General features: G+C 41.4%; 1 protein-coding gene across 11 annotated transcripts in view; it reads left to right on the forward strand.

Annotated features, from left to right (window-relative positions):
* Window positions 1-26,230, forward strand: part of TPX2 (TPX2 microtubule nucleation factor) — a 63,099-nt gene that overhangs the window by 24,589 nt on the left and 12,280 nt on the right. For all 11 annotated transcript variants that reach the window (XM_009233466.3, XM_009233467.4, XM_009233469.4 and 8 more), the window contains 8 exon segments: window positions 3,723-3,849; window positions 7,442-7,570; window positions 8,650-8,769; window positions 12,962-13,083; window positions 14,224-14,375; window positions 15,507-15,678; window positions 18,968-19,109; window positions 20,460-20,676. In XM_009233466.3, the coding sequence (XP_009231741.1) occupies window positions 3,723-3,849; window positions 7,442-7,570; window positions 8,650-8,769; window positions 12,962-13,083; window positions 14,224-14,375; window positions 15,507-15,678; window positions 18,968-19,109; window positions 20,460-20,676 (1,181 nt within the window).

Below are 26,230 nucleotides of genomic sequence, written 5' to 3' on the forward strand. Positions count from 1 at the left end.
TTTCAAATTTAAATTTTATTTTAGAGATGAGGTCTCACTCTATTGCCTAGGCTTGTCTCAGAATTCTTGGGCTTAAACAATCCTACCACCTCAGCCTCCCAAAGCTAGCACCATTTATTGAAAAGACTGTCCCCCCGCCAAGGAATGTTCTTGGTGCTGTTGTCAGAAATCAGTTGGCTATAAATACGTGGATTTGTTCCTGGGTTCTCTGTCCTATTCCATTTGTCTGTGTGTCTGTTTTTATGCCGGTGCCATGCTGTTATGGTTACTATAGCTTTGTAATGTATTTTGAAGGCTGGTAGTTTGATGCCTTCAGCTTTGTTCTCTTCACATAGGATTGGTTTGGCTATATGGGGTCTTTTGTGGTTCCATGTTAATTTTAGGATTTTTTTTCTTGAGGCAGAGTCTCACTCTTGTTGCCCAGGCTGGAGTGCAGTGGCGTGATCTTGGCTTACTGCAACCTCCACCCGCCGCGTTCAAGTGATTCTCCTGCCTCAGCCTCTGGAGTAGCTGGGATTACAGGCCTCTGCCACCACCCCTAGATAATTTTTGTATTTTTAATAGAGATGGGGTTTCACCATTTTGGCCAGGCTGGTCTCGAACTCCTGACCTCAGGTGATCTACCTGCCTCGGCCTCCGAAAGTGCTGGGATTACAGGCGTGAGCTACTGCGCCTGTCCTGCTTATACATTATTTATGGCTGTTGTATTCTTACTAATTTTTCTTTCCATTTGTTCCATCAATTAGAGAGAGGGGTAGTGAAATCTCAGACTGTAATTATAGATTTGTCTCTTTATCGTTATAATTTTTGCTTCATATAGTTTGAAGCTACTAGTATATGCATAAATGTTTAGGATTGTTATGTCATGTTGATGAATTGGCCACTTATATATATATATATATATTTTTTTTTTTTTGGCTGGACGTGATACCTCATGCCTGTAATCCCAGCACTTTGGGAGGCTGAGGTGGGCGGATCACAAGGTCAGGAGTTCGAGACCAGCCTGGCCAGTATGGTGAAACCCCATCTCTACTAAAAAATACAAAAATTAGCCGGGTGTGGTGGTGTGCACCTGTAGTCCCAGCTACTTGGGAGGCTGAGGTAGGAGAATCGCTGAAACCTGGGAGGCGGAGGTTGCAGTGAGCCAAGATCATGCCACTGTACTCCAGCCTGGGCGATAGAGCAAGACTCCATCTCAAAAACAAACAAAAAATTATATACATATATATACACACACATACACACACATATGTATATACACACAAGCATATATATGTATACGTATATATGTACGTATACGTATATACGTATACGTACATATGTACGTATACGTATATATATGTACGTATACGTATATATGTATATATTTTTGAGACAGGGTCTCATTCTGTCACCCAGGCTGGACTGCAGTGGATCAATCACGCCTCACTGCAGCCTCTACCTCCTGGGCACAGGTGATCCTCTTACCTCAGCCTCTTGAGTAGCTGGGACCACAGATGCCACTACCATGCCCAGCTAGTTTTTGTATTTTTTGTAGAGACAGGATTTTGCCATGTTGCCTAGGCTGGTTTTGAACTCCTGGGCTCAAGGGCTCCACCCACCTCAGCCTTCCAAAGTTCTGGGATTACAGGTTGAGCCACCGTGCCTGGCCCCACTTTAACAGTTTGAAATGATCTTCTTTATCCCCATTGAAATTCTGTGCTCTGAAACCTACTTTGCCTGGTATTAATATAGCCACTCCAGTTTTCTTTTGATTGGTTTTAGCATGATATGTCTATATGTAAAGTGCATTTTTTGTAGACAGCATATAATTGGGTCTCGCTTTATTATTTAATATTATTGTTGCTGCATTTTAATTGGAATAAATGCATCTATTTTAGCCTTGACATGCTATGCTATTATTTTGTGTGTTTGTGTGAGTCTCTCTGCCCCAAAAATATTTCTTTAGGAGATGAACCAAATGATTGTTCTCTGAAATGAATAATGCCTAAACTATGTTTTCGTGGCCTATCTTTTCTTCCCTGTCATCTTGTTGCAGTTTAATTTCTTTATCAGGAGTCAGTTCATATGCTATGTGATTAAGTGCTGTTTCTTCCATGAAGGCTTTACTTGTTTCTTATTCTGTTTTGTTTTTTTGTTTTTGTTTTTTTTTTTGCAGACAGGGTATCAGTGTGTCACCCCATCTATAGAGCAGTGGCATGATCACAGCTCCCTGCAGCCTTGACCTCCTGGGCTCAAGTGATCCTCTTGCCTTAGCCTCCTGAGTAACTGGGACTACAGGCACATTCCACCATGTCTGGCTAACTTTCTCAGTGTTCCCATAGCACTTTTTTTCTATTGCGTTAAAAATGTTTATCAAGGCTGGGCTTGTAGTTCATGCCTGTAATCCCAATACTTTGGGAGGCCAAGATGAGAGGATTGATTGAGCCCAGGAGTTTGAGACCAGCCTGGGCAATATAGTGAGACCGCCATCTGTATTTATATAATGTCGAAAAGCAAAAAAAAAAAAGAAAAGTTTATCAAAGTAAAACATGGCCATGGTAACATCACAATACTTAAGAGTTTATGTTAAAATAATCCCTTCCTCTTCCCATCCCTACCCCCTGTCCTTTTTCTCAAACTCTTATTGGTTTTGTTGTTGTTGTTGTTGTTTGTTTTTATATTTTGTTTTACAGGTGGGATCTCACTGTGTTGCCCAAGCTGGTCTCAAAATCCTGGGCTCAAGTGATCTTCCCGCCTCAGTCTTCCCAGTAGCTGTTTTAACTCACTATTTTAACTTGTGCTGTGGTTACATTCATAATGCCTGATAGTATGATTATATCAGCAGTATTTACAATGTTATGATTATATAAATATTGTTCAATGCCAGATCAGTAACTGTGATGCAGTTGCATCCCTTCTTGGTTCTCTTTGGCTATCTTTGGTTATATTGTCACAACCCCTGAGCCACGTAAAGATGATTCTGACATCAAGAGATCAGTGGTTTTGCTTTTCTTTAAACTTTATCAATTTCTTAAATTTCTGCCACACTTTATCTTGCTTCATATTGGACAATGATCCTTGGAAGTTATTACTGCTTTTTTGGGAGAGCATTATTATTTTTACTATCTTTGCTGCCTTGTTTCCTGGTCCTTATAACTTCCTTCTGGATATACTCCTTCATTATGTGGGAGTGCATCCTCAGGAAACTTTCTTAAATTAGTGCAGGAGATGAAAACTTTGAGTTCTCACATATTTGAAAATGGCATTGTTCCACTTTCATATACAATTGAAAGTTTATCTTAATACAGCATTGTAGATTGCAAATTATTTTTTATCACTACTCTAAAGACATTGTTCCTTTATCTTCTATTTTTATGTATTGCTGATGAAAAATTCAGTGCTTATCTAATTTTCCTTACTTTGTAAGTGATTTTTTTTTCTTCTTTATGGAAGCTTTCAGAATTTTATCTTTACCAGTGTCCTGAAATGTCATGAGATTGTGTTTGGGATGCTTTTTTTAAAGGTAGTACCTTAGGCTGGCAAATAGGCAGGCCCCGGATACATCATTTCTGTTTCAACCAAAGTAGCTTTTATAAACTGGTCTTCTGTATAAGATTTAACTGAAACTAAGGATTCTGTGGCTTAGTGTGTGTGTGTGTGTGTGTGTGTGTGTGTGTGTGGCTCATCTCCAATTATTTTCCTTGGGATTTGAGTGCTGACTAGCTTTTGGTCTTCCGCAGTTGACAACACTTACTACAAAGAGGCAGAAAAAGAAAATCTTGTGGAACAATCCATTCCGTCAAACGCTTGTTCTTCCCTGGAAGTTGAGGCAGCCATATCAAGAAAAACTCCAGCCCAGCCTCAGAGGTAAGACTGTTTGGAATCTCAAAGTGGTGGTTATGATAATAATGTTCAAAGGATAGTTACTGGACAGAACATCTATTATGTGTCTATACTGTGTTTATGGACGCCTTTATGTTACCTTTTTTTTTTTTTTTTTGAGACAGAGTTTCGCTCTTTTGCCCAGGCTGGAGTGAAGTGGCACGATCTTGGCTCACTGCAACCTCTGCCCCACTGTGTTCAAGCAATTCTCCTGCCTCAGCCTCCCGAGTAGCTGGGATTATAGGCACCTGCCACCACACCTGGCTAATTTTTGTATTTTTAGTAGAGACAGGGTTTTGCCATCTTGGCCAGGCTGGTCTCAAACTCCTGACCTCAGGTGACCCACCCACCTCAGCCTCCCAAACTGCTAGGATTACAGGCGTGAGCTACTGCGCCCAGCTATGTTACCTTTTAAAATCCTCATAATATGGGTTCGTGTGGTTGAACCCATAAATTTAAAAAATATAAAAAAATTTAAATTTTATAAATTTAAAAAAATCCGTATAACATTTATGAGTTGTAGGTAATATGCTTAATTAATTTATAGATAAGGGCTCAGAGATACTAAGTTGCTTGCTTAAGGCAAGTTTATTTCAGAGCCAAGATTCAAACTCTTATCAGTCTGTTTCCAAAGGCCTTGTATGGATATAATTGTTACATCTTCCTGATGTCAAATATCTTTGTTCTTCTGTATTACTTTAGCTTTCTTTTTCTTTTTTTTTTTTTGAGACAGGGTCTTGTTCTGTCACCCAGGCTGGAGCTGGAGTGCAGTGGCACATAGTTCACTGCAGACTCGAACTCCTGGGTTCAAGTGATCCTCCTGCCTCAGCCTCCCAAAGTGCTGAGACTATACAGGCATAAACCACTGCATCCAGCCAATAGACAAATTTTTATTTTATTTATTTTTGAGACAGAGTCTTGCTCAGTCGCCCAGGCTGGAGTGCAATGGCATGATCATGGCTCACTGTAGCCACAACCTCCTGTGCTCAAGCAGTCTTCCCACCTCAACCTCCTGAGTAGCTGGGACTACAAGCACAAGCCACTGTGCTCAGCTAATATTTTTGTATTTCTTGTACAGACAAGGTTTTACAATGTTGCCTAGGCTGGTCACGAACTCGAGCTTAAGCAATCCACCAGCCTCTGCCTCCCAAAGTGTTAGGATTACAGGCGTGAGCCACTGCACCCAGGCCATAGTAGAGTTTATAATCAGAGTTTAGTGTTTACCCTCTCTGTGGTTTTCTTGCTTCTGAAATTTTGCCTCAAAAATTTCATCTTTTTTTTTTTTTTTTTTTTTTGAGACAGGGTCTTGCTCTCTTGCCCAGGTTGGAGTGCAATGGCATGATCTTGGCTCACTGCAGCCTCGACCTCTCAGGTGTAAGCAATCCTTCTGCCTTAGCCTCCCGAGTAGCAGAGACTACAGGTGCAGGGCACTAGGTGGCCAGCTAATTTTCGTATTTTTTGTAGAGATAGGGTCTTGCCATGTTGTCCAGGCTGGTCTTGATCTCTTGAGCTCAAGCAATCTGCCCACCTATGCCTCCCAGAGTGCTGAGATTACAGGCGTGAGCCACCATGCCCGACACGTGCCATCCTTTTTTTTTTTCAGACGAGTCTCACTCTGTCGCCCAGGCTGGAGTGCAGTGGCCGATCTTGGCTCACTGCAACCTCCACCTCCCGGGTTCAAGTGATTCTCCTGCCTCAGCCTCCTGCGTAGCTGAGACTACAGGCGCCCGCCACTATGCGCGGCTAATTTTTTTTTTTGTATTTTTAGTAGAGACGGGGTTTCACCGTGTTAGCCAGGATGGTCTCAATCTCCTGACCTTGTGATCCGCCCACTGTGGCCTCCCAAAGTGCTGGGATTACAGGCGTGAGCCATTGTGCTCGGCCGGAAAGATTTCTTAAACAGGACACACACAGAAAAGCACTGACCATAATGGGGGTGGAAGAGGTTGATAAATTCAGGCACATTTATCTAATTAAAAGATAAAGAGATGAAAAGCCAACCCCTAGAGTAGGAGAAACTATTTGTAACCCATGAATCCTACAAAGGGCTTATATTCAGAGTATACAAAGAATTACAAATCAATTAGTAAAGAATTGACAAGCCAGTAGAAAACAGGCAAATGACTTGAACTAGCACTTATGAAAAGGGACAACCAAATGGCCGATAAACATGTGAAAATGTACTCGGTTTCACTGATCATCAGAGAAAAGCACATTAATTTCCTATGACCCAGCAATCTTATTTTTTTTAGAATAGTTAAAATGAGGAGATAACCCATCAACAGTAGACTGAATAAATAGTTGCACATCCCTACAATGAATATTATACAGCAATGAAAGTCAGTGAATTAGAGCTGTGTGAATTGATGTGGTTGAATCTCACATACATAAAGTTGAGTGAGATAAGCCAGACAGAAAAGAATACTTGTAGTAGTCTGGTTACATTATACAAAATTTTTTGTTTTTCTTCAAAACTAACATACCATGTTTACGTTATACGTGCTTATTTGGTAAAACAATAAGGAAATTATCTAATGAGCACTCTTTTTTTTTTTTTTTTTTTTTTTATTTCGAGGCGGAGTCTCGCTCTGTCGCCCAGGCCGGAGTGCAGTGGTGCGATCTCGGCTCACTGCAAGCTCCGCCTCCCGGGTTCATGCCATTTTCCTGCCTCAGCCTCTCGAGTAGCTGGGAGTACGGGCGCCCGCTGCCAGGACTGACTAATTTCTTTTTTGGTATTTTTAGTAGAGACGGGGTTTCACCATGTTAGCCAGGATGGTCTCGATCTCCTGACCTCATGATCCGCCTGCCTCGGCCTCCCAAAGTGCTGGGATTACAGGCGTGAGCCACTGCGCCTGGCCTATCTAATGATCACTCTTAAAATCAAGATAGCAGTGGTTGTCAGTGTTCTGTATCTTGGCCTAGGTGGTGATTTCATAAGGTCTTCCACTTTGTAGTCATTTAAGTATTTTTGTTTTGTGCACTTTTTGGTATGTATTAGATCTGTCATTATGCTCTTTGTTTTGTATTCATCTTATTGATTTATTTATTTTTAGACAGAGTCTTCCTCTGTTGCCCAGGCTGGCATGCAGTGGCACGCTCATGGCTTACTGCAACCTTGACCTCCTGGGCTCGTGTGATTCTTCCACCCCAGCTTCCTAAGTATCTAGCACCGCAGATGCGCACCACCACGTAGGGCTAATTTTTTAAAAATTTTTTATAGAGACAGGGTCTTGATATGTTGCCCATGCTGGTCTGAACTGCTGGCCTCAAGCAGTCCTCCTGCCGCAGCTTTCCAAAGTGCTAGGATGACAAGCATGAGCCACCATGCCCAGCCAAGTTTTTCTTTTTAATCATTTTATTGAGGTCACATTTATAGACACTGGTGTATTTAAGAACTAAAATGTTATGGTTGAATTTCAAAAACTATCAACAAGAGAGATTACATTTTTAGAGTAGAGATAATAGCACTCCATTTTATTGCCCTTTGTAGTTTGACATCCTTTCACATTTCTCAGGAACATTTGGATATCTGTAGTATATATATTTATTATATATTTTGTCAATTTCTCTACCATAGAAGATCTCTTAGGCTTTCTGCTCAGAAGGATTTGAAACAGAAAGAAAAGCATAATGTAAAAATGAAAGCCAAGAGATGTGCCACTCCTGTAATCATCGATGAAATTCTACCCTCTAAGAAAATGAAAGTGTGAGTAGCCACAACTTCTTAGTGCCAAGGGCAGACATATTGTACCGTGTATACCACTTGTAAGTTTCTTTTCTGAATTTACACTTTAGATTGAATAGAATAAAATTAAAAATGGTACATCTGTAATATGTTTGGTGCACCTCAAGCTTGAGAAATGCCTAAAACTGTGACCATGGTGAGGTGAATTGTTACATGTATCCTGGAGGGCACTCACATCTTAGTTGGCATAGGTTTTACCTCTTTTTGTTTTTACGGTTAATAACAAGCTGCATACATGATGTTTGTTCATATTTTTATTAATGTATTTTGCTGCAAGTAATAGTCTTCAACGGGAGTGGTTTAAAGAATAATGAATTATTTGTTTCACAGAGGTCTAAAAGTAGTTTGCTGCTGGCTTTGGTTCAGTGGCTGATTTTTAGCTTTTTTTTTTTTTTTTTCATACTTGTTCTTCAAGATGCTGCTCTGTGTTTCTTAGCTTTTTTCTTTTGCGTGTTGTCTCACTGGCGCAAGATGGCTGGTGTATCTCTAGGTGTTATATTTATGTTTAAGAGAAGAAGAAGAGTACAGTAAAGGAAAAAGGGTAGCATCTATATCAGGAAACTTAAGTCTTTCCCACCAACCCTTAAATTTTATTTCATTTGCCTAGACTTGTGTCAGTTGGATTCCCTAGTTGCAGTAGAGGCTGTTGAGGCAAGTACAATACTTACTTGTAGCTTAGTGCGTTGCTGCTCCTCCCGAAATTGGGGTTTTATTAATAAGAAAGAGACAGAATAGATTGGGATGGCAATTAACTCTGCCATTTGATCATTTGATGGTGAGCAGTTAGAGTCCCTCCTTACTCTTCCAAACCACCGCTAGATAACTCTTATCTTGATAGCGGTTGGCTTTCTCAAAGTTTACTCATTGAAGCCATTAATATATATGATCTAATGATACTATTGGAAGAATCATGTGGTGGAAGCATGCTTGTTATCCTATAGAATGAGAAAATTTAATCCATATGCAGTAGATTTGGGGAGGAGGGTACAGGCTATGCTTCAGGGAATTGAAAACATATTTTTTGTCCTTTTGAACTCAAGTTCTAACAAAAAGAAGCCAGAGGAAGAAGGCAGTGCTCATCGAGATACTTCTGAAAAGAATGCATCTTCTCCAGAGAAAGCCAAGGGTAGACATACTGTGCCTTGTATGCCACCTGCAAAGTAAGTTTCTTTTCTGAATTTAAACTTTAGAGTGAATGGTATAAAATTACAGATTTACATCTACAATCTGTTTGGTGTATCTGGAGGTTGGCAAACTCCTGAAGCTTTGACCATGGTGAGGTGAATTGTTACATGTGTCCTGATGGGTGCTCAGATTTTTAAATTTTTATTTAATTAATTAATTTTAAAGACAGGGCCTCATTCTGTTGCCTAGGTTGATGTGCAGTGGTGCAATCATGGCTCACTGCATCCTTGACCTCCTGGGCTTATGTGATCCTCCCACCTCAGCCTCGCAAGTAGCTGGGACTACAGGCATGCACTATCATGCCTGGCTAAATTTTTTTTTTTTTTTTTTTTTTTTTTTTTTGAGACAGAGGCTCACTCTGTTTCCCAGGCTGGAGTGCAGTAGCACGATCTTGGCTTACTGCAACCTCCGCCTCCCGAGTTCAAACAATTCTCCTACCTCAGCCTCCCAAGTAGCCCGGATTACAGGTGTGCACCACCATACCCGGCTAATTTTTGTATTTTTAGTAGAGATGGGGTTTCACCATGTTGGCCAGGCTGGTCTCGAATTCCTGACTTCAAGTGATCTGCCCGCCTTGGTCTCCCACAGTGCTGGGATTACAGGTGTGAGCCATTGTGCCCAGCCTACCTGGCTAACTTTTACATGTTTTTGTAGAGATGGGATTTCGCTATGTTGCCCAGGCTCTCAAACTCCTGGCCTCAAACAGTCCTCCTGCCTTGGTCTCCCAAAGTGCTGGGATTACAGATGTGAGCCACAGTGCTGGCTGGTGCTCAGATCTTGAACAGTCAGAAAAATATACTGTTGAAGCAAATTTAAAAGAAATATAAAAGGAAAAAGTTAGCAATGGTTCTTACCACGTAAATTGAACATTTTTTATTTTTCCAACGTCCCTGCTGGGTTTTACCCAAGCCCGCGTACATATTTTCACAATCAGTTAGTACAAAACCTTGGGTTCTGCTTTATTGACTTGCCATGAGATTATTTCAGATTTTATTTCTGTGCTGCTACAAAATTTCCACATTTATCCTTTTTTGATAGATTGTTAATATTCTATCAAATTGTATTTAACTATTTTCTGTTGAAAATGTAGTTTCCAGCTTTTCATGATTATAAGTACTCAGTCAACAACTTTATAGGCAGAACCATTTCTTTGAGTGATCTCCTCAGAATAAGGAAGGAGAAATTCCCCACAGGATATGACCAGTTTTGTCAGTGTTGATATTTATTGCTAATTTTACTTCTGAAATGGAAGTACCAATTTATGGTGCCATTGGTCTTTTTTTTTTTTTTTTTTTTTTTTTTGAGGTGGAGTCTCACTCTGTCACCCAGGTTGGAGTACAGTGGCGCAACCTTGGCTCACTGCAACCTCCACCTCCTGGATTCAGGTGATTCTCCTACCTCAGCCTCCTGAGTAGCTGGGATTATAGGCATGCATCACCACGCCTGGCTAATATATTTTTTTTTTTTTTTTTGTGAGACGGAGTCTCGCTCTTCACCCAGGCTGGAATGCAGTGGCGCGATTTTGGCTCACTGCAACCTCTGCCTCCCACGTTCAAACAATTCTCCTGCCTCAGTCTCCCATGTGGCTGGGATTACAGGCACCTGCCACCACACCTGGCTCATTTTTTATTTTTAGTAGAGATGGAGTTTCACCATGTTGGCCAGGCTGGTCTTGAATTCCTGACCTCAAGGGATCTGTCTGCCTCAGCCTCCCAAAGTGCTGGGATTACAGGTGTGAGCCACCATGCCTGGCCCCGGCTAATTTTTGTATTTTTAGTAGAGATGGGGTTTCCTGATGTTAGCCAGGCTGGTCTCGAACTCGTGACCTCAAGTGATCTGCCCGCCTCAGCCTCCCAAAGTGCTGGGTTTAGGTGTGAGCCACCATGCCTGGCCTGAAGTGCCATTGGTTTTAAATGAATATTTTTATTTTCTTATTATCTCATCTGCATTGTTTATTAACTTTTAAAATTGTTTCGGTTTTTTAAATTCATATAGATGGCATCAAATTATTATTTTAAAAATTTAATTGTAAATTGATAATTTATAGTTGTATGTATTTATACAGTACAAAGTGATGTTATGATTCATGACTACAATTTGGAATAATTAAATCTAGCTAATTAACATATCTGTCACCTCAAATACTTATCACTTTTTGTAGTGAGAATATTTGGATTTTTTTTTTTTTTTTTGAGATGGAGTTTCTCTCTTGTTGTTTAGGCTGGAGTGCAGTGGTGGGATCTCAGCTTACTGCAACCTCCACTTCCCGTGTTCAAGTGATTCTCCTGCCTCAGCCTCCCGAGTAGCTGGGATTACCGGCACTTGCCACCATACCCAGCTAATTTTTGTATGTTTAGTAGAGATGGGGTTTTACCATGTTGGCCAGGCTGGTCTCAAACTCCTGACAGGTGATCCACCTGCCTAAGCCTCCCAAAGTGCTGGGATTACAGGCATGAGCCACTGCGCCTGGCTGGAATTTATTCTCTTAGTGTATTACTATTATTAATGATATCCTCCACCCTGTGCAGTAGATCAAAAGAAAAATCTTTTTCCTCTTGTCTGAGATTTGTTGTACTCTTTAATCATCATCTCCCCATTTCCCCCAACCCCAACATCAAATTATTTTAATTTTTATGTATTTGCTGACAAGATTGTATTACTGCTACTATTGTAAACATTTTTCCATATTTCCTCTTGGGTGAATTATCTGTTTCCTTTTTATTTTTTTTCTTATTGGTAACCTTATTTGCCTATAAGTGTCCTTGGTGATATTTTCCTTACTGAGAATGGATACTCTGTATTGAATGTTACCATGTGTCAAGCACTTCAGAAACATCATCTGATTGAACAGTCATAAATAGAATATGAACATGAGTATTTACACTCTCATTTCACAGTGGAGAAAACTGAGGCTCAGGGAAGTTAAATAGTTTTCTCAAGATCATTATAGGCGGCAAATGAAATGACAGGGTTGGGATTTAGTCGGCTTTACTTCTGAGTTTGTTCCCTCTGTTACATGTATTTTATGTGTATTAACCCTAGGTTGTAGATATTTTCCTCATTCTACTGGTCTTTTTTAGTTTTTGTTTTTGAGACAGGGCCTTGCTGTGTTGCCTAGGCTGGTCTTGAACTCTTGGGCTCAAGCAGTGTTTTTGCCTCAGCCTTCCAAGTAGCTGGGATTACAAGGGCGTGCCACTGCACTAGGCTTCAACTAGTCTTTTAGTTTTTCTTGTGGCTTACAACCTAATCTTTTTTGTTGTTGTTGCTGTTGTTGTTTTTGGAGATGGAGTCTCACTCTGTTGCCCAGGCTGGAGTACAGTGGCGCGATCTTAGCTCACTGCAACCTCCACCTCCCGGGTTCTAGCAATTCTCCTGCCTCAGCCTCCCGAGTAGCTGGAATTACAGGTGCCTGCCACTACATCTGGCTAATTTTTGTATTTTTAGTAAGATGGGGTTTCACCATGTTGGCCAGGTTGGTCTCGAACTCCTGACCTCAGGTCATCCACCTGCCTCGGCCTCCCAAAGTGCTGGGTTACAGGCATGAGCCACTGCACCCAGTCCAATCTCATCGTTCATGATCATATTTATGGATATTTTGTAATATATTCTAATCTATTTTAGTTATTTTCTTCTGAAATTTTTTCAGTATTTTGGTATAAAGTGTGCATTTTCTTGTCTTTATTTTTTTTTTTTTTTGAGATGGAGTCTCGCTCTGTGGCCAGGCTGGAGTGCAGTGGTGTGATCTTGGCTCCCTGCAACCTCCACCTCCCAGGTTCAAGCGATTCTCCTGCCTCAGCCTTCCCAGTAGCTAGAATTGCAGGCGTGTGCCACCACACCTGCCTAATTTTTGTATTTGTAGTAGAGACAGGATTTTACCATGTTGGCCAGGATGGTCTTGAACTCCTCACCTCAGGTGATCTGCCCACCTTGGCCTCCCAAAGTGCTGGGATTATAGACATGAGCCACCACGCCTGGCCAAAGTGTGCATTTTTATTTATTTTCATGGTGTTATCTAATTAAGTTAGCATCTATTTATTAGATGATTTTTTTGGTTTTGATGATTATTTTATCACAGGTTAAAAATATTATATAATGTCTGTAGATTCTTTTGAGTCACTGAGCGCCTTTCTCCTCTCCTCTCTTCTCATTTACTGATTTTCTCTTTAGGCAGAAGGTCCTAAAAAGTACTGAGGAGCAAGAGCTGGAGAAGAGTATGAAAATGCAGCAAGAGGTGGTGGAGATGCGGAAAAAGAATGAAGAATTCAAGAAACTTGCTCTGGCTGGAATAGGTGAGCTTGGCTATGGTTGAGTCTGATTCATGAGGGGTGGTTCTTACACTCTTGGTAGGTGTTTTTGACGTCTCTAAAGTAAATAAAAAGGCTTTCTTATTTAGTAGTCAGCATAAAAAAGATGTGTTTATTAGCACTTTTTACATATATTGGTACTTTACATATATTGGTACTTTTTTTTTTTTTTTTTTTGAGACAGAGTTTTGCTCTTCTTGCCCAGGCTGGAGTGCAGTGGCGCGATCTCGGCTCAACACAACCTCCGCCTCCTGGGTTCAAGCAATTCTCCTGTTTCAGCCTCCTGAGTAGCTGGGATTACAGGGGTCCACCACCACGTCTGGCTAATTCTTTGTAGTTTTAGTAGAGATGGGATTTCATCATGTTGGCTAGGCTGGTCTCGAACTCCTGGCCTCAGGTGATCCACCCACCTCAGCCTCCCCGAGTGCTGGGATTACAGGCATGAGCCACCGTGCCCGGCCCACTGGTACTTTCTTAAAAGTCTGTTCTTGGTCTTAGGGAAAAAAAGGAACTTGGATTGAGACAGAAGATAAAGTAACTGGGCAGGCCAGTTTGTTGTTGTTTTCCTATTTTTTTCTAAAGGCAAAGGAAAAGAAAACTGAGTCAAATCCAATTCACCTATGCAGGAAAAGTATGACTGAGAGAGCTGAAGGGGTCACAGTTCTACTTTGCTCGGGCATAGAGTTGTTACTGGTGGAGTCATCACTATAAAGCTGTCCTTACTGGATTGAAAAAGCACCCCTGGAGTTTATAGGATTTTCCTCTTAGAAATGCTGAGTTAACTGTGCTTTCAAAGTCAATCCATAGCTTTTCTTATCAAAAGTATTCCAGTTATTCTTTTTCTCCATAGCTATGACCACACCTGGGAGATGGGATTCTTCTACCCTGTGCTACTATTTTTTTTAGTTTGCATCTGACTGAAAGGCCTCAAACCTAATAGTACTCAGTGAATATGACACATATATTAGTGTCCCTGAGGACTACTTAAAGTTTTGGGTTACACGTAGATAGTGAGCAAAGTTAGATCCATGGTGACAGAAATAGCAAAAGGACTGGAGTAAAGGGGATTTACTGGTGTTCCCTATCTTAATGTTGTCTGTGTGTTTTACTGTGTTCATCTCTCAGGGCAACCTGTGAAGAAATCAGTGAGCCAGGTCACCAAATCAATTGACTTCCACTTCCGCACAGATGAGCGAATCAAACAACATCCTAAGAACCAGGAGGAATATAAGGAAGTGAACTTTACATCTGAACTACGAAAGCATCCTTCATCTCCTGTAAGTTGATGGACTAAATGAACATTTCTGTTACTAATATTCATTTAGGATTTTACGTGTAGCATTTGTGGTCACTGTTTATAATAGTATAATTGATTAAAAAAACCTTGTTTCTATAAAGATGTGTAAAATATAACAGATCTTTTTTTTTTTTTTGAGATGGAGTTTCACTTTTGTCGCCCAGGCTGGAGTGCAATGGCGCGATTTCGGCACACTGCAACCTCCGCCTCCCGGGTTCAAGTGATTCTCCTGCCTCAGCCTCCCAAGTAGCTGTGATTACAGGCGCCTGCCACCACGCCCAGCTAATTTTTGTATTTTTTGTAGAGACAGGGTATCCCCCTGTTAGCCAGGCTGGTCTCAAACTCCTGACCTCAGGCGATCCACCTGCCTCAGCCTCCCAAAGTGCTGGGATTACAAGTGTGAGCCATCACGCCTGGCCAATATAACAGATCTTATAGGAAAAATAGGGTTGGGGCAGACCAGTCAAATCTCATGCAGTTTTGTTACCAGAGCAATCTCCACTTGCATTTGTAGTCAGTATCATCATTTTTTGAAATTAGTTATTTGCGTTCTTAAACCCTGAGGTTATGCTTCTTTCTTTGAGATATAGGTCCTTGAAGGGTTTTGCTTCCAATTAGAGACCAGTTTTATCAAAATTACTGGTCCAAGGAATAGGAATAGGCTTCTTCATCAGTCACTTTAGGGGATGTATGGAGAGATTCCACTGATTCAGGAAGCTGCCTGACCTGATGCAGACCCAGAGGCCCAATCAATTTTTTTTTTTTTAAGTGGAGTTGAGGGTGAGATTCCTTTGCAGCGCTTTTTGTCTTCAATTCTAAGATAGCTTACTCTGGATTCCTTCAAAACATTGACATGGTTGGGGAAAAATTACCTATGTACTATTCCAGAACATAAGATTTGTTAAGTGCTAGATCCTTTCTTCCTTTTTTAATTTTTTTTAATGAGAATAGAGTAGTTATAACCCTTGCTCAAGGACTGACAAACTTCAGAATAATAATCTTGGTTTTACACAGGCCTTTTTTATTGATCCTCTGTGCCGAATATGTGGCTTATGGTAGATGTGAGCTCTTCCGTGACATTTCATTTGGGGAACAACTTTTCTCTTTACAGGCCCGAGTGACTAAGGGATGTACCGTTGTTAAGCCTTTCAACCTGTCCCAAGGAAAGAAAAGAACATTTGATGAAACAGTTTCTACATATGTGCCCCTTGCACAGCAAGTTGAAGACTTCCATAAACGAACCCCTAACAGATATCATTTGAGGAGCAAGAAGGATGATATTAGTAAGTTTCCTACCAGTATCACAGTTGGATGGAACCTCTCCTATATTCCCTCTGCTTACATCTTAGGCACAGATTTGTCTTTAGCTGAAATCCTAGTTTTTCGATTAAAGTATGGCGTGTGACTATGCAGACAACAAATGTATCCTTCAGAATTTTTCAAACCACCGAGCTATCTGTCTTGTACCCATCAACCATCTTGATCCTCCTCATCAATAATTGGCCAAGGGGAATGAATTAAGGTAACCTGAGATGTCATTACACATCCTTAATGGACATTTTTGCCATGTGTCAAAGTGTCACATTGCATTTAGTTACCTATAGAAAATGAAGGCATTTCATTTCATTCAAGGCTATGTACTTTTTATTCAGTGGTCCACCAAAATTTTTACTACTACTAACCAGGCACACTGTGTTAGGTGTATAGAGGTAAATAAAATGGACTTGGTGCTACTCAACATCAAGTTTCTAATTCAAGTTTCAAAACTCGACTTCAAGTTTCTGACATCAAATTTCAAAAGCCTTTACCATAATTTGTAGTGACCTATTTATCTCTGTCATTAGAGATAAATTAATTAGTTCTTTGCATTCTTAAACTGTCATTAGAGATAAATAGGTCACTACAAATTATGGCAAGGGCTTTTGAGGAGGGGGGAGATGCAAGAGTCAAAGGAGGTGGGAGACAGGGAGAGCATGTCTGAATGTTGAGAAGTCTCGTCAGAGATAAAGAAGCTGAAGGTACGAGAGAGGGGAGATAACTAATGGATTAAGTCCTTGAGCAGGCAGGTATTAGAGGGATACTTAGCACAGGTGGAGTGAGTATTCTTTAAAAGGAGGATGGAAGAGTGGGAGGAATGGGTGCAAATACTGGAGGAGTTTGTAGATTTGGTGGTGAGCAGATGAGTGGATTCTAACTTAATAGTTTCTATCTTTATGGAAATAATTTCTACAAGAAGAAAGATGAAATCTGAAGGGTGGAGGTGGTATTAAATAGTTGTTGGGAGTATAGGGATAGTATTCTGGATAAAGCAGAATGTGGTTGTTTTACCTTTGAGGATCTCTAAATTTTTTATATCCTTGCATAGGCATTTTTTTTGAGACAGAGTCTCGTTCTGGCTGTCATCACCCAGGCTGGAGTGCAGTGGCGCGATCTTGACTCACTGCAACGTCCACCTCTTGGGTTCAAGAGATTCTTGTGCCTCAGCTTCCCGAGTAGCTGGGATTACAGGTGTGTGCCACCATGCCCAGCTACTTTTTGTATTTTAAGTAGAGACCAAGTTTTGCTGTGTTGGCCGGGCTGGTCTTGAACTCCTGGCCTCAAGTGATCCGCCCACCTCAACCTCCCAAAATGCTGTGATTACAAGTGTGAGCCACTGCGCCTGGCCAAGTACAGCGTTTTTTAATGTTGTTATTATGTTCTAGTGGCCAAAATGATTTTGTTAGATTTTATAGTATGAAAATAATGAAATATTCTTCTTTATTCTAATGGAAATTTAAATATTAAGCATAACTTTTCAAATAATATATGACTCAGAGTCTGATATGTCCTGCTTTTAGAGTACTAGTCCTGGCAAATGGAAAGAGAAATTATATTATGCAATTTTTATTTAAAACTTTGTACAGTTACAGCTAAATAATTGTTACATGTATCTTTGAAACATGGCTTATTTCTAAAATAGATTTGGTTTTGATCTACCACTGTTATGTGACAAGACCTAAATTGAAAGATTCATTCTATATTAGTTATGAAAATTGACAAGGTTTCACTGGCCAGGTAAATTAATATTTTCATTGAGTGGTGGTGGTGTCTTAATATTGATGCTTTAACATAGTTTTTAACTTTCTCCATTTGATTTTCTGTAAGAAGTGGTCTGGATGCTTTTATATTGATTTCATAAAATTGGGAGTTTTCACTTGGTCTTCTTTTGTTATTTATTTATTTATTTATTTATTTTCCTTCTTGTTTTGCTTTTTAGAGACAGGGTCTTGCTCTGTCACCCAGGCTGGAGTGCAGTGGCATGATCATGGCTCACTTCAGTGTCCAACTCCTGGGCTCAAGCAATCCTCCTGCCTTAGCCTTCCAAGTAATTGGGACTATAGGTGCATGCCACCATGCTCACCTAATTTTTATATTTTCTTAGGAGACAGGGTCTCATTATGTTGCCCAGGCTGGTCTTAAGCTCCTGGCCTCAAGCAGTTCTCCTGCTTTGGCCTTCTAAATTGCTAGAATTACAGGTTTGAGCCATTCTGTTCAGGCTTTACTTGGTCTTTAGGAAGGCCTTATATCCTTCTTCCTTTTTTTTTTTTTTTTTTTTTCGAGACGGAGTCTCGCTCTGTCGCCCAGGCCAGAGTGCAGTGGCACTCATTTGGCTCACTTGGCTCACTGCATGCTCCGCCTTCCGGGTTCATGCCATTCTCCTGCCTCAGCCTCCCGAGTAGCTGAGACTACAGGCGCCTGCCACCACGCCCGGTTAATTTTTTTTATTTTTAATAGAGACAGGATTTCACCGTGTTAGCCAGGATGGTCTCGATCTCCTGACCTCGTGATCCCCCCGCCTCGGCCTCCCAAAGTGCTGGGATTACAGGCGTGAGCCACTGCGCCCGGCCAGGAAGGCCTTATATCTTAAAGCTGGAATAAGCAAAAATTTTTTGTGTTAATAACAAGCAAAATAATTGGCATTGTCAATAGAAAGTATAGGCCTTGCCAGGCACAGTGGCTTAACACCTATAATCCCAGCACTTTGGGAGGCTGAGGTGGGTGGATTGCTTGAGCCCAGTAGTTCAAGACCAGCCTGGGCAACATAGTGAAACCCTGTCTCTACAAAGAATATAAAAATTAGCTGCTCATGGTGGTGCATGCCTGTAATCCCAGCTGCTTGGGAGGCTGAGGTGGGAAGATCACCTGAGTCCAGGGAGGTTGAATTTGTAGTGAGCTGTTATGCCCCTGCACTCTAGCTTGGGCAACAGAGTGAGACCCTGTCTCAAAAAAAATGAAAGTCAGTCTAGGCCCGTGCAGTGATAAGGAACCTATCAGACATGGATGGATTTTCAGTTCAGAAGATGACAGTAGAGTTTACCCAAAGGCTACCTTAGTCATACTCCTCAATAAAAGAGGAATAGGGGAGAAATAACTGAATGTTGGTTGGTTTGACCGAGGTAAGCTGAGCTGACTTTTGTGGGCCCACCACTCTGTGGTTGGCTTATCCTTCTCTGAGCTACACAGGTGAATTAGCACTTACAAGTAAACTGGGTCTTGCGGAGCTAGATGAACATCTGTCATCTCTGTTTACAGACCTGTTACCCTCCAAATCTTCTGTGACCAAGATTGGCAGAGACCCACAGACTCCTGTACTGCAAACCAAATACCGTGCACGGCCTGTGACCTGCAAAAGTACAGCAGAGCTGGAGGCTGAGGAGCTCGAGAAACTGCAACAGTAAGTCCCACTGGTAGTATCTGAGGAAGAGTTCCACGAACCTGCCTACTTTATTTTCAGTTCTGTAAGGGTGACAGTTGCTATTTTTCTTTCTGTAAAAATTTATGGCATTTGAGTAGTAGGCTCTGCAGGCTACGCCCCTGCCTATATGATTTAAGGACTATAGTGGGAATATGGAGATGTCCTGGAGTATAAACTGGTAAAAATTGAATCCAGGCTGGGTGTGGTGGTTCACACCTGTAATCCCAGTACCTTGGGAGGCCGAGGCAGGAGGATCACTTGAGTTCAGGAGTTTGAGACCAGCCTGGGCAACATGGTGAAACCCCATCTCTACAAAAAATACAAAAAAAAATAGTTGGGCATGGTGGCATGCGTCTGTAGTCCCACCTACTAGGGGGCAGACAGAACCCAGGAGGTCAGTGCTTCAGTGAGCCAAGATCACGCCAATATACTCTAGCTTGGGTGACAAAGCGAGACTGTCTCGCACATACACACATACACACACACGCACGCACACACAAAATCTAATCCAGAGGTTGGAGTAGAAGAACTTACTTAGGATTTCAATTAAGGAATGCCCTCTAAGGTTAAGTTAGGTAGATCCCACCCTTTTGTGACTCCCCAAGGGATTGTTACAGCTATTATTAGTGGAGGGAAATGGAAACTTAGTGTGATTCGTAGCATTGGAGTTTATTTCCTGTATCCTTCTTCCATTCCTTTTTGTGCTTCTTTTGAGGAGGGGGAGCTTCTTCTGTGAAGTGAAGCCTCAATTCTTAAGTGGTAGGGATGTTAGGACTGTCTGATTTATTCTTTCTTCTAGAGGTAAAGATAGTGCTGTGGAGAGTTGAAATTTTACTGTGTGTGATGGGTAATCATTTTTTCTTTTATTCTTTTATTCTTTTTTATTTATTTATTTTGAGATGGAGTTTCGCTCTTGTTGCTCAGGCTGGAGTGCAGTGGTGCCTCCCAGCTCACTGCAACCTCCGCCTCCCGGGTTCAAGAGATTCTCCTGCCTCAGCCTCCCTAGTAGCTGGGATTACAGGTGTGCACCACCACGCCCAGCTAATTTTTGTATTTTTAGTAGAGATGGCCACCATGTTGGCCAGGCTGGTCTTGAACTCCTGACCTCAAATTATCCGCTCACCTTGGCTTCCCAAAGTGCTGGGATTACGGGCATGAGCCACCGTGCCTGGCCCATTGTTTTTCGTTTTTATTTATTTTATTCTGTTGTCCAGTCAATGGGAGCATAATCTTAATGATTGCTGTTCTTTGTGGTTGGCTTACTTTGTTTGTGAAGTTTTCATTTTATTAAAATTTTTTTTTGTGGTTATTTAAATTTTCACCTTACAGATACAAATTCAAAGCACGTGAACTTGATCCCAGAATACTTGAAGGTGGGCCCATCTTGCCCAAGAAACCACCTGTGAAACCACCCACCGAGCCTATTGGCTTTGATTTGGAAATTGAGAAAAGAATCCAGGAGCGAGAATCAAAGAAGAAATCAGAGGATGAACACTTTGAATTTCATTCCAGACCTTGCCCTACTAAGATTTTGGAAGATGTTGTGGTAAGGTTGAGGCTGTGTGTGCTGGCAGAAGTGTCCTGCTCATGACCAAATATCCACCCATACACACAAAAGTTTGGGTAGATATTATGAGCAGGGCATCATATTAGGAACTGCAGATGATAAAGAGACTTATCGGAAGTGGATTTTGCTTTTAGTTAACTCAAAGTCTGGTATGGGAGACAATATATGTGTGAATAATAGAAAATGGACAGAAGTGTTCTGAGAGAGATGACAGTTAAAATAGGAATTCAGAGGAGAAAATGGTTTCTTCCAGATAGAAAGTTCAGGGTGTGCTTTGTAGAGAGGCACCATTTGACCTGAGCCTTGACGATGTGTAGTAATAGTTGTTGTGTTGCTATTGTTGTCATAATAGCTGACACTTTTACTATGTGCCAGGACTGCTCTAAGCCGTTTTCGTATATTAGCCCATTAATTTTGACAACAACTCCTTTAGGTGGGTTACTTTGTCACCTGTTTCAGATGAGGTAACCGAGGCACACAGAGGTTATGTAGTATTCCTAGAGCACTCAGCTAGTACATGGTGGAGCAAGTAAGAGTTCAGACACTCTAGCTACAGAGTCTGTGATCCTAATACCTCATTATATTGCCTCTCCATTACATGATAGAATTTTGACTTGCAGAAATGCGAATGGACTGGATTGGCAGAACATTCCAGGCAGTAGGAATTACATGATAAAAAGCCTGACAGTGGGAAACAAGAAGCCTCTACTGGGAGCTGTTAGTGGGTCAGTTAAGCTGGAGAAAAGTTTATCAAGAGCCACTGGAAACTGTTTCAGAGAAGTGGGTTGTAGTTTGATAATAGGCTCACAACCATAATTTTAGAGAAAATGTGCAATCAGGAAGCAAGGCTACAGTCAGACAATAAGCAATGGAGTTAAGCACCTGCATAAACATGAAAGCGGCTTTTAGTTACATTTCAGTGCAGATGGAGACCTCACCCGCCGCCACTGGTTTGGATTGCCTGGATTGATGCAGGTCCGGGATAACTCTAGAAGCACTCTGTTTTCCTATCTTCTTTCTTTTTGCTTGCTTTAGAGTCACCATGCTTTTAGGGGAAACTGCACCAATGTATTACCTTTGACTGAGTACCTAGTTTTGTTTATTGTATTTTCTTAGCACTAAATCAGAAGCAACTTGAAATTATATTTTCCAGGCTTTACAAAAATCATGATTATGCTTAGAAATGGTTCTCCTCCCTGATACCTACTTTTGATTGAGAGCTTTTTGCGTGACTTCTGTTCACGATGCTTTTTTTTCCCTGCCATGATGCACATGTACTATATGCCAAGCTCTGTTACAATAAACTTTTAAGAAATCTTCCCCCACCCAAGTGATTAATCTCCAAGGGCTGTGCTTTCTTTGTGTTTACCCATTGAGGAAACAGTGTTGTGAATACAACAAGGGGAAAAGTAGATTATATGCAAACCTCAGAGTTCTAGAGCCAGCAGGGCTCAACGTTTAGTTTTACATACAAGAAAATGGAGCCCCAGATAAGAGAAATTATTTCTTCAGGGTTTCTATAACACTGTTTTGGCACCTTGCTTTTGGTTTTTTGTTTTGTTTTTTTTTTGAGATGGAGTTTAGCTCTTGTTGCCCAGGCTGGAGTGCAATGGCGTGATCTCGGCTCACGGCAACCTCTGCCTCCCGGGTTTAAGCGATTCTCCCACCTTAGCCTCCCGAGTAGTTGGGATTACAGGCGCATGCCACCACGCCTGGCTAATTTTTGTATTTATAGTAGAGACGGGGTTTCGCCATGTTAGCCCGGCTGGTCTCGAACTCCTGACCTCAGGTGATCCACCCGCCTTGGCCTCCCAGAGTGCTGGGATTACAGGCGTGAGCCATCGTGCCTGGCTGGCACCTTGCTTTTAATAACATATTTTCCTCCAAGCTTTTCCCCCTACCTAAGTTTTTGTTTTTATTTATATACCACTCTCTCAATTTGTCCTATATCCTTGTACCTTACATACCAATATTATTTTAAAAATCAACTCACTTTGTAACCTAACGTAAATTTAAAGAGAACTTTTAAATAAATATGTAAATGGAAAACCAGTACCTTTTGCCACAAATAACACAGCAATAATAGCTAATACTTATATAATGCTTATTACATGCCACGTCTTTATTCTAAGCTCTTTACATTTATATAATAATGCACTTAATTCTCACAACAACCCTATGAGGTAAGCACTGTAGGTACTTTATCAATCCATTTTACAGTTAGGAAACATAGAGGTTAAATAACTTGCTCAAGATCACAAACTAGTGAGCGGCAGAGCTAGCATACGAATCTTAGGTGATGTGATTCCAGGGTCCATGCTGTTATATAAAAATAGAGGTTATCTTTTAAAATAGAAGGTTGTTAGGAAATATGTGCTTATTTAAAAAAAAAAAAAAAAGCCTACACCTCACCTAAGATCCTTTCTCATAGCATCAGTCACACCTGAACTACTGTTTGTTTTTTTTTTGGAGACAGTCTCACTATGTTGCCCAGGCTAGAGTGCAGAAATGTAGTAGTGTAATCTCGGCTCACTGCAACCTCTGCTTCCCAGGTTCAAGCAATTCTCATGCCTCAGCCTCCCGAGTAGCTGGGAATACAGGCACATACCACCATGCCCAGCTAAGTTTTGTATTTTTGGTAATGACTGGGTTTCGCCATGTTGCCCAGGCTGGTCTTGAGCTCCTGGTCTCAAGCAATCCACCTGCCTTGGCCTCCCAAAGTGCTAGGATAGTAGGCGTGAGCCACCGCACCCAGCTGAACTACATTTTTGAAAACACTGATTAGGAAATTGATTTGTCAGTTGTGTGTACTCTAGAAATGCTAGGGTGAAGTAGTAAGTAGGGAAGGGTGACCAGAGTTCATTAAGAGTTAGTTGAGATCTTAGAGTAGTTGTGTACCAGGTTATACCTGTGAAAATTCTGTGTAAACAGATCTGCAAAGCACTAGGTAAGGTGTGACCAAATTGATATGATTTGTGGAATGGAAGTGTTTGCCAAATCTAGCTGGTTCTCAGAATCCTCTGGGGCTCTTATTATATAAACAGATTTGTTGGGTACCTCACAGAGGGAGCCCAGATAAAGCACTGAATATGGTGCCTGACACACAGTAAGCAGGGGTATTGTTAATAGTAATTGTCATTTTATTGAGTGCTTACATTGTCCTGAGTACTTTATGTAGATTGTCTTATTTATGTCTGATTACACTTCTAAGAGGTGGAGTCTATACTTATCCCTATTTTTCAGACAAGGAAATAAACACTGAGAGGTATCTAGTATGCAGAACCAGAATCTGAGCCCATCATGTCCTTAAACACTATATTATTGTACCCTACAATGCTTACTGTTATCATATTTATTTTGGCAAATGAGGTTTCTGAGTTTGACACTGGCTGTTTGCAGGTTTCCCTACTAAAATTTCCAGTGATTTGACTTCAACTCTTGGTTTCTAGAGAAGCATAGCATAGGAAGAGATGTTAGATGTGTTTTCTTCTACCCGCTTCACTTTTCAGAAAGGGAGATTTTGAAAGGGGTGCAAACCAAAAAGTATGAGACAGGTCTCAATCAATTTAGAAGTTTATTTTGCTGAGGTTAAGGATGCATGCCTGGGAGACAGGTCTGTACCTTTCTCCAAAGATGATTTTGAGGGCTTCATATTTTAAGGGAAAGGGTGGATAGTGGGGAAAGGGGAAGAGATTTTGAAAAGGTATGGGTAGATAAGAGGCAAATGGTTGCATTCTTTGTTCACATGTGAGGGGGGTAGAGAAATAGTTACTTATGCATTCATCTAGTTCAGTGAATCTGCATTTTTACATAAGATAATTAGGGCAGAGGAAGCAATCAGATACGCATTTCTCAGGTGAGCCAAGGGATGACTTTGAGTTCTGTCCTTTGTCCTGTACCTGTGAAGATAAGCTATCAATTTATATTGTCAGGGTGAAATTCAACAGAACTGTTTTAGGGTGAAGATCTTGGGGCCCCCAAGGAATTTTCAAGTGGGCAAATTGTGAGGGAGGTATGTGCCTTTTTCATCTTTGAATGGGAGGCAGGCTTGCATGTTGAAGTTCCTAGCTTGACTTTTCTCCTTGGCTTACTGATTTTGGGGTCCCAAGATTTATTTTCCTTTCACAGGGGAATGTAGCTTGCCCATGGAAACATTTAAAAGAGAGTAAGTCGGCCAGGCGCGGTGGCTCACGCCTGTAATCCCAACACTTTGGGATGCCAAAGTGGGCTGATCACCTGAGGTCAGGAGTTGAAGACCAGCCTGCCTAACATGGTAAAACCCTGTCTCTACTAAATACAAAAAAATTAGCCAGGCGTGGTGGCAGGCACCTGTACTCCTAGCTACTCAGAAGGCTGAGGCAGGAGAATTGCATGAACCCAGGAGGTGGAGGTTGCAGTGAGCTGAGATTGCACCACTGCACTCCATCCTGGGTAACAGAGCAAGACTCTGTCTCAAAAAAAAAAAAAAAAAAAAAGTCTTTGAACTTCTAGTGTTGGACTTTTACAGCAGAATTTAAGAGCCCACCTTCCAGAGCCTGATGCAGCTTGTCTGTCTGATGCTTTTGTTCCCCATCCACGTCCCCCTAGTGCTGAAGCTGTTTCGTGTGTCCTTACAGTGTTTCCTGTGCACTTCCACTCGTGGTTGATAAGTGGCAAGGGGACAATAAATAGAGTTGATGAAAGATGGGCTTGGGCAGCAGTGGGCCCAAGTGAGGCAGAAATGAGAAAAGGGCTCCTGGGGCAGAGATGGAGTGATAAAGCCTTGAGCATGAGGGTGTGAAATGTGAACTTGGTGCTGACCTCTATTGGGCAGCCGGGGCACCACGGAGGTGGATGTGGTATCAGTGAGACCAGTGAGTAATTTTAGCAGAGATACTTTAGGGATGACTTGGGGAGGCCAGCAGGCTTTTTTTAAATATATATACTTCCCAAAATAACATTGCTTCAGAGTAGTTTCCTAACTGCCCTGGGACAGGCCTGAGATCCTGTCCCAGGGTACCTGGGGGGCACATCCTGTCTTAGGGAGAGGTATTCACCTCCCCATTCCCATCCCCAGTCCTGGCTGCTTTTCCTAAATGCATCATCTGTCCACCCACATTGCCCCATTCTAACCACATATCACCTCTTTAGAGATACCTTCCCCTTCATTGAGGGAGCATCCCTCTAATAACCATTAGCCCCATATTCTGCTGGGTTTCTTTAGAGCACTTGTGAAAATTTGGAAGTATTTGATTTGTTACTTCTTCATTGTCTCTTTCCTCCATTAGAATGTGAGCTCCCTGAGAACAGGGACCGTGTATATCTATATTATTCACTCTGTATCCCCAGCCCCTCGCATAGTGACCACCACAGCACAAGCACTCTGATATCGGATAACTGAGTGAGTAATAGTAGAAGCTGACATGCACCTAGGCACTAGGAATTCAAAGATGATATAAGACACGGCCCTTGTCCTCAAAGCTTTCATAGTCTGGTAGAGCAGATAGATGTGTAAATGAGTAAATACGGTAATATTAACCAACATATGTTCATT

Source organism: Pongo abelii, chromosome 21 (assembly GCF_028885655.2).
Source record: "Pongo abelii isolate AG06213 chromosome 21, NHGRI_mPonAbe1-v2.0_pri, whole genome shotgun sequence".
Lineage (NCBI taxonomy): Eukaryota > Metazoa > Chordata > Mammalia > Primates > Hominidae > Pongo > Pongo abelii.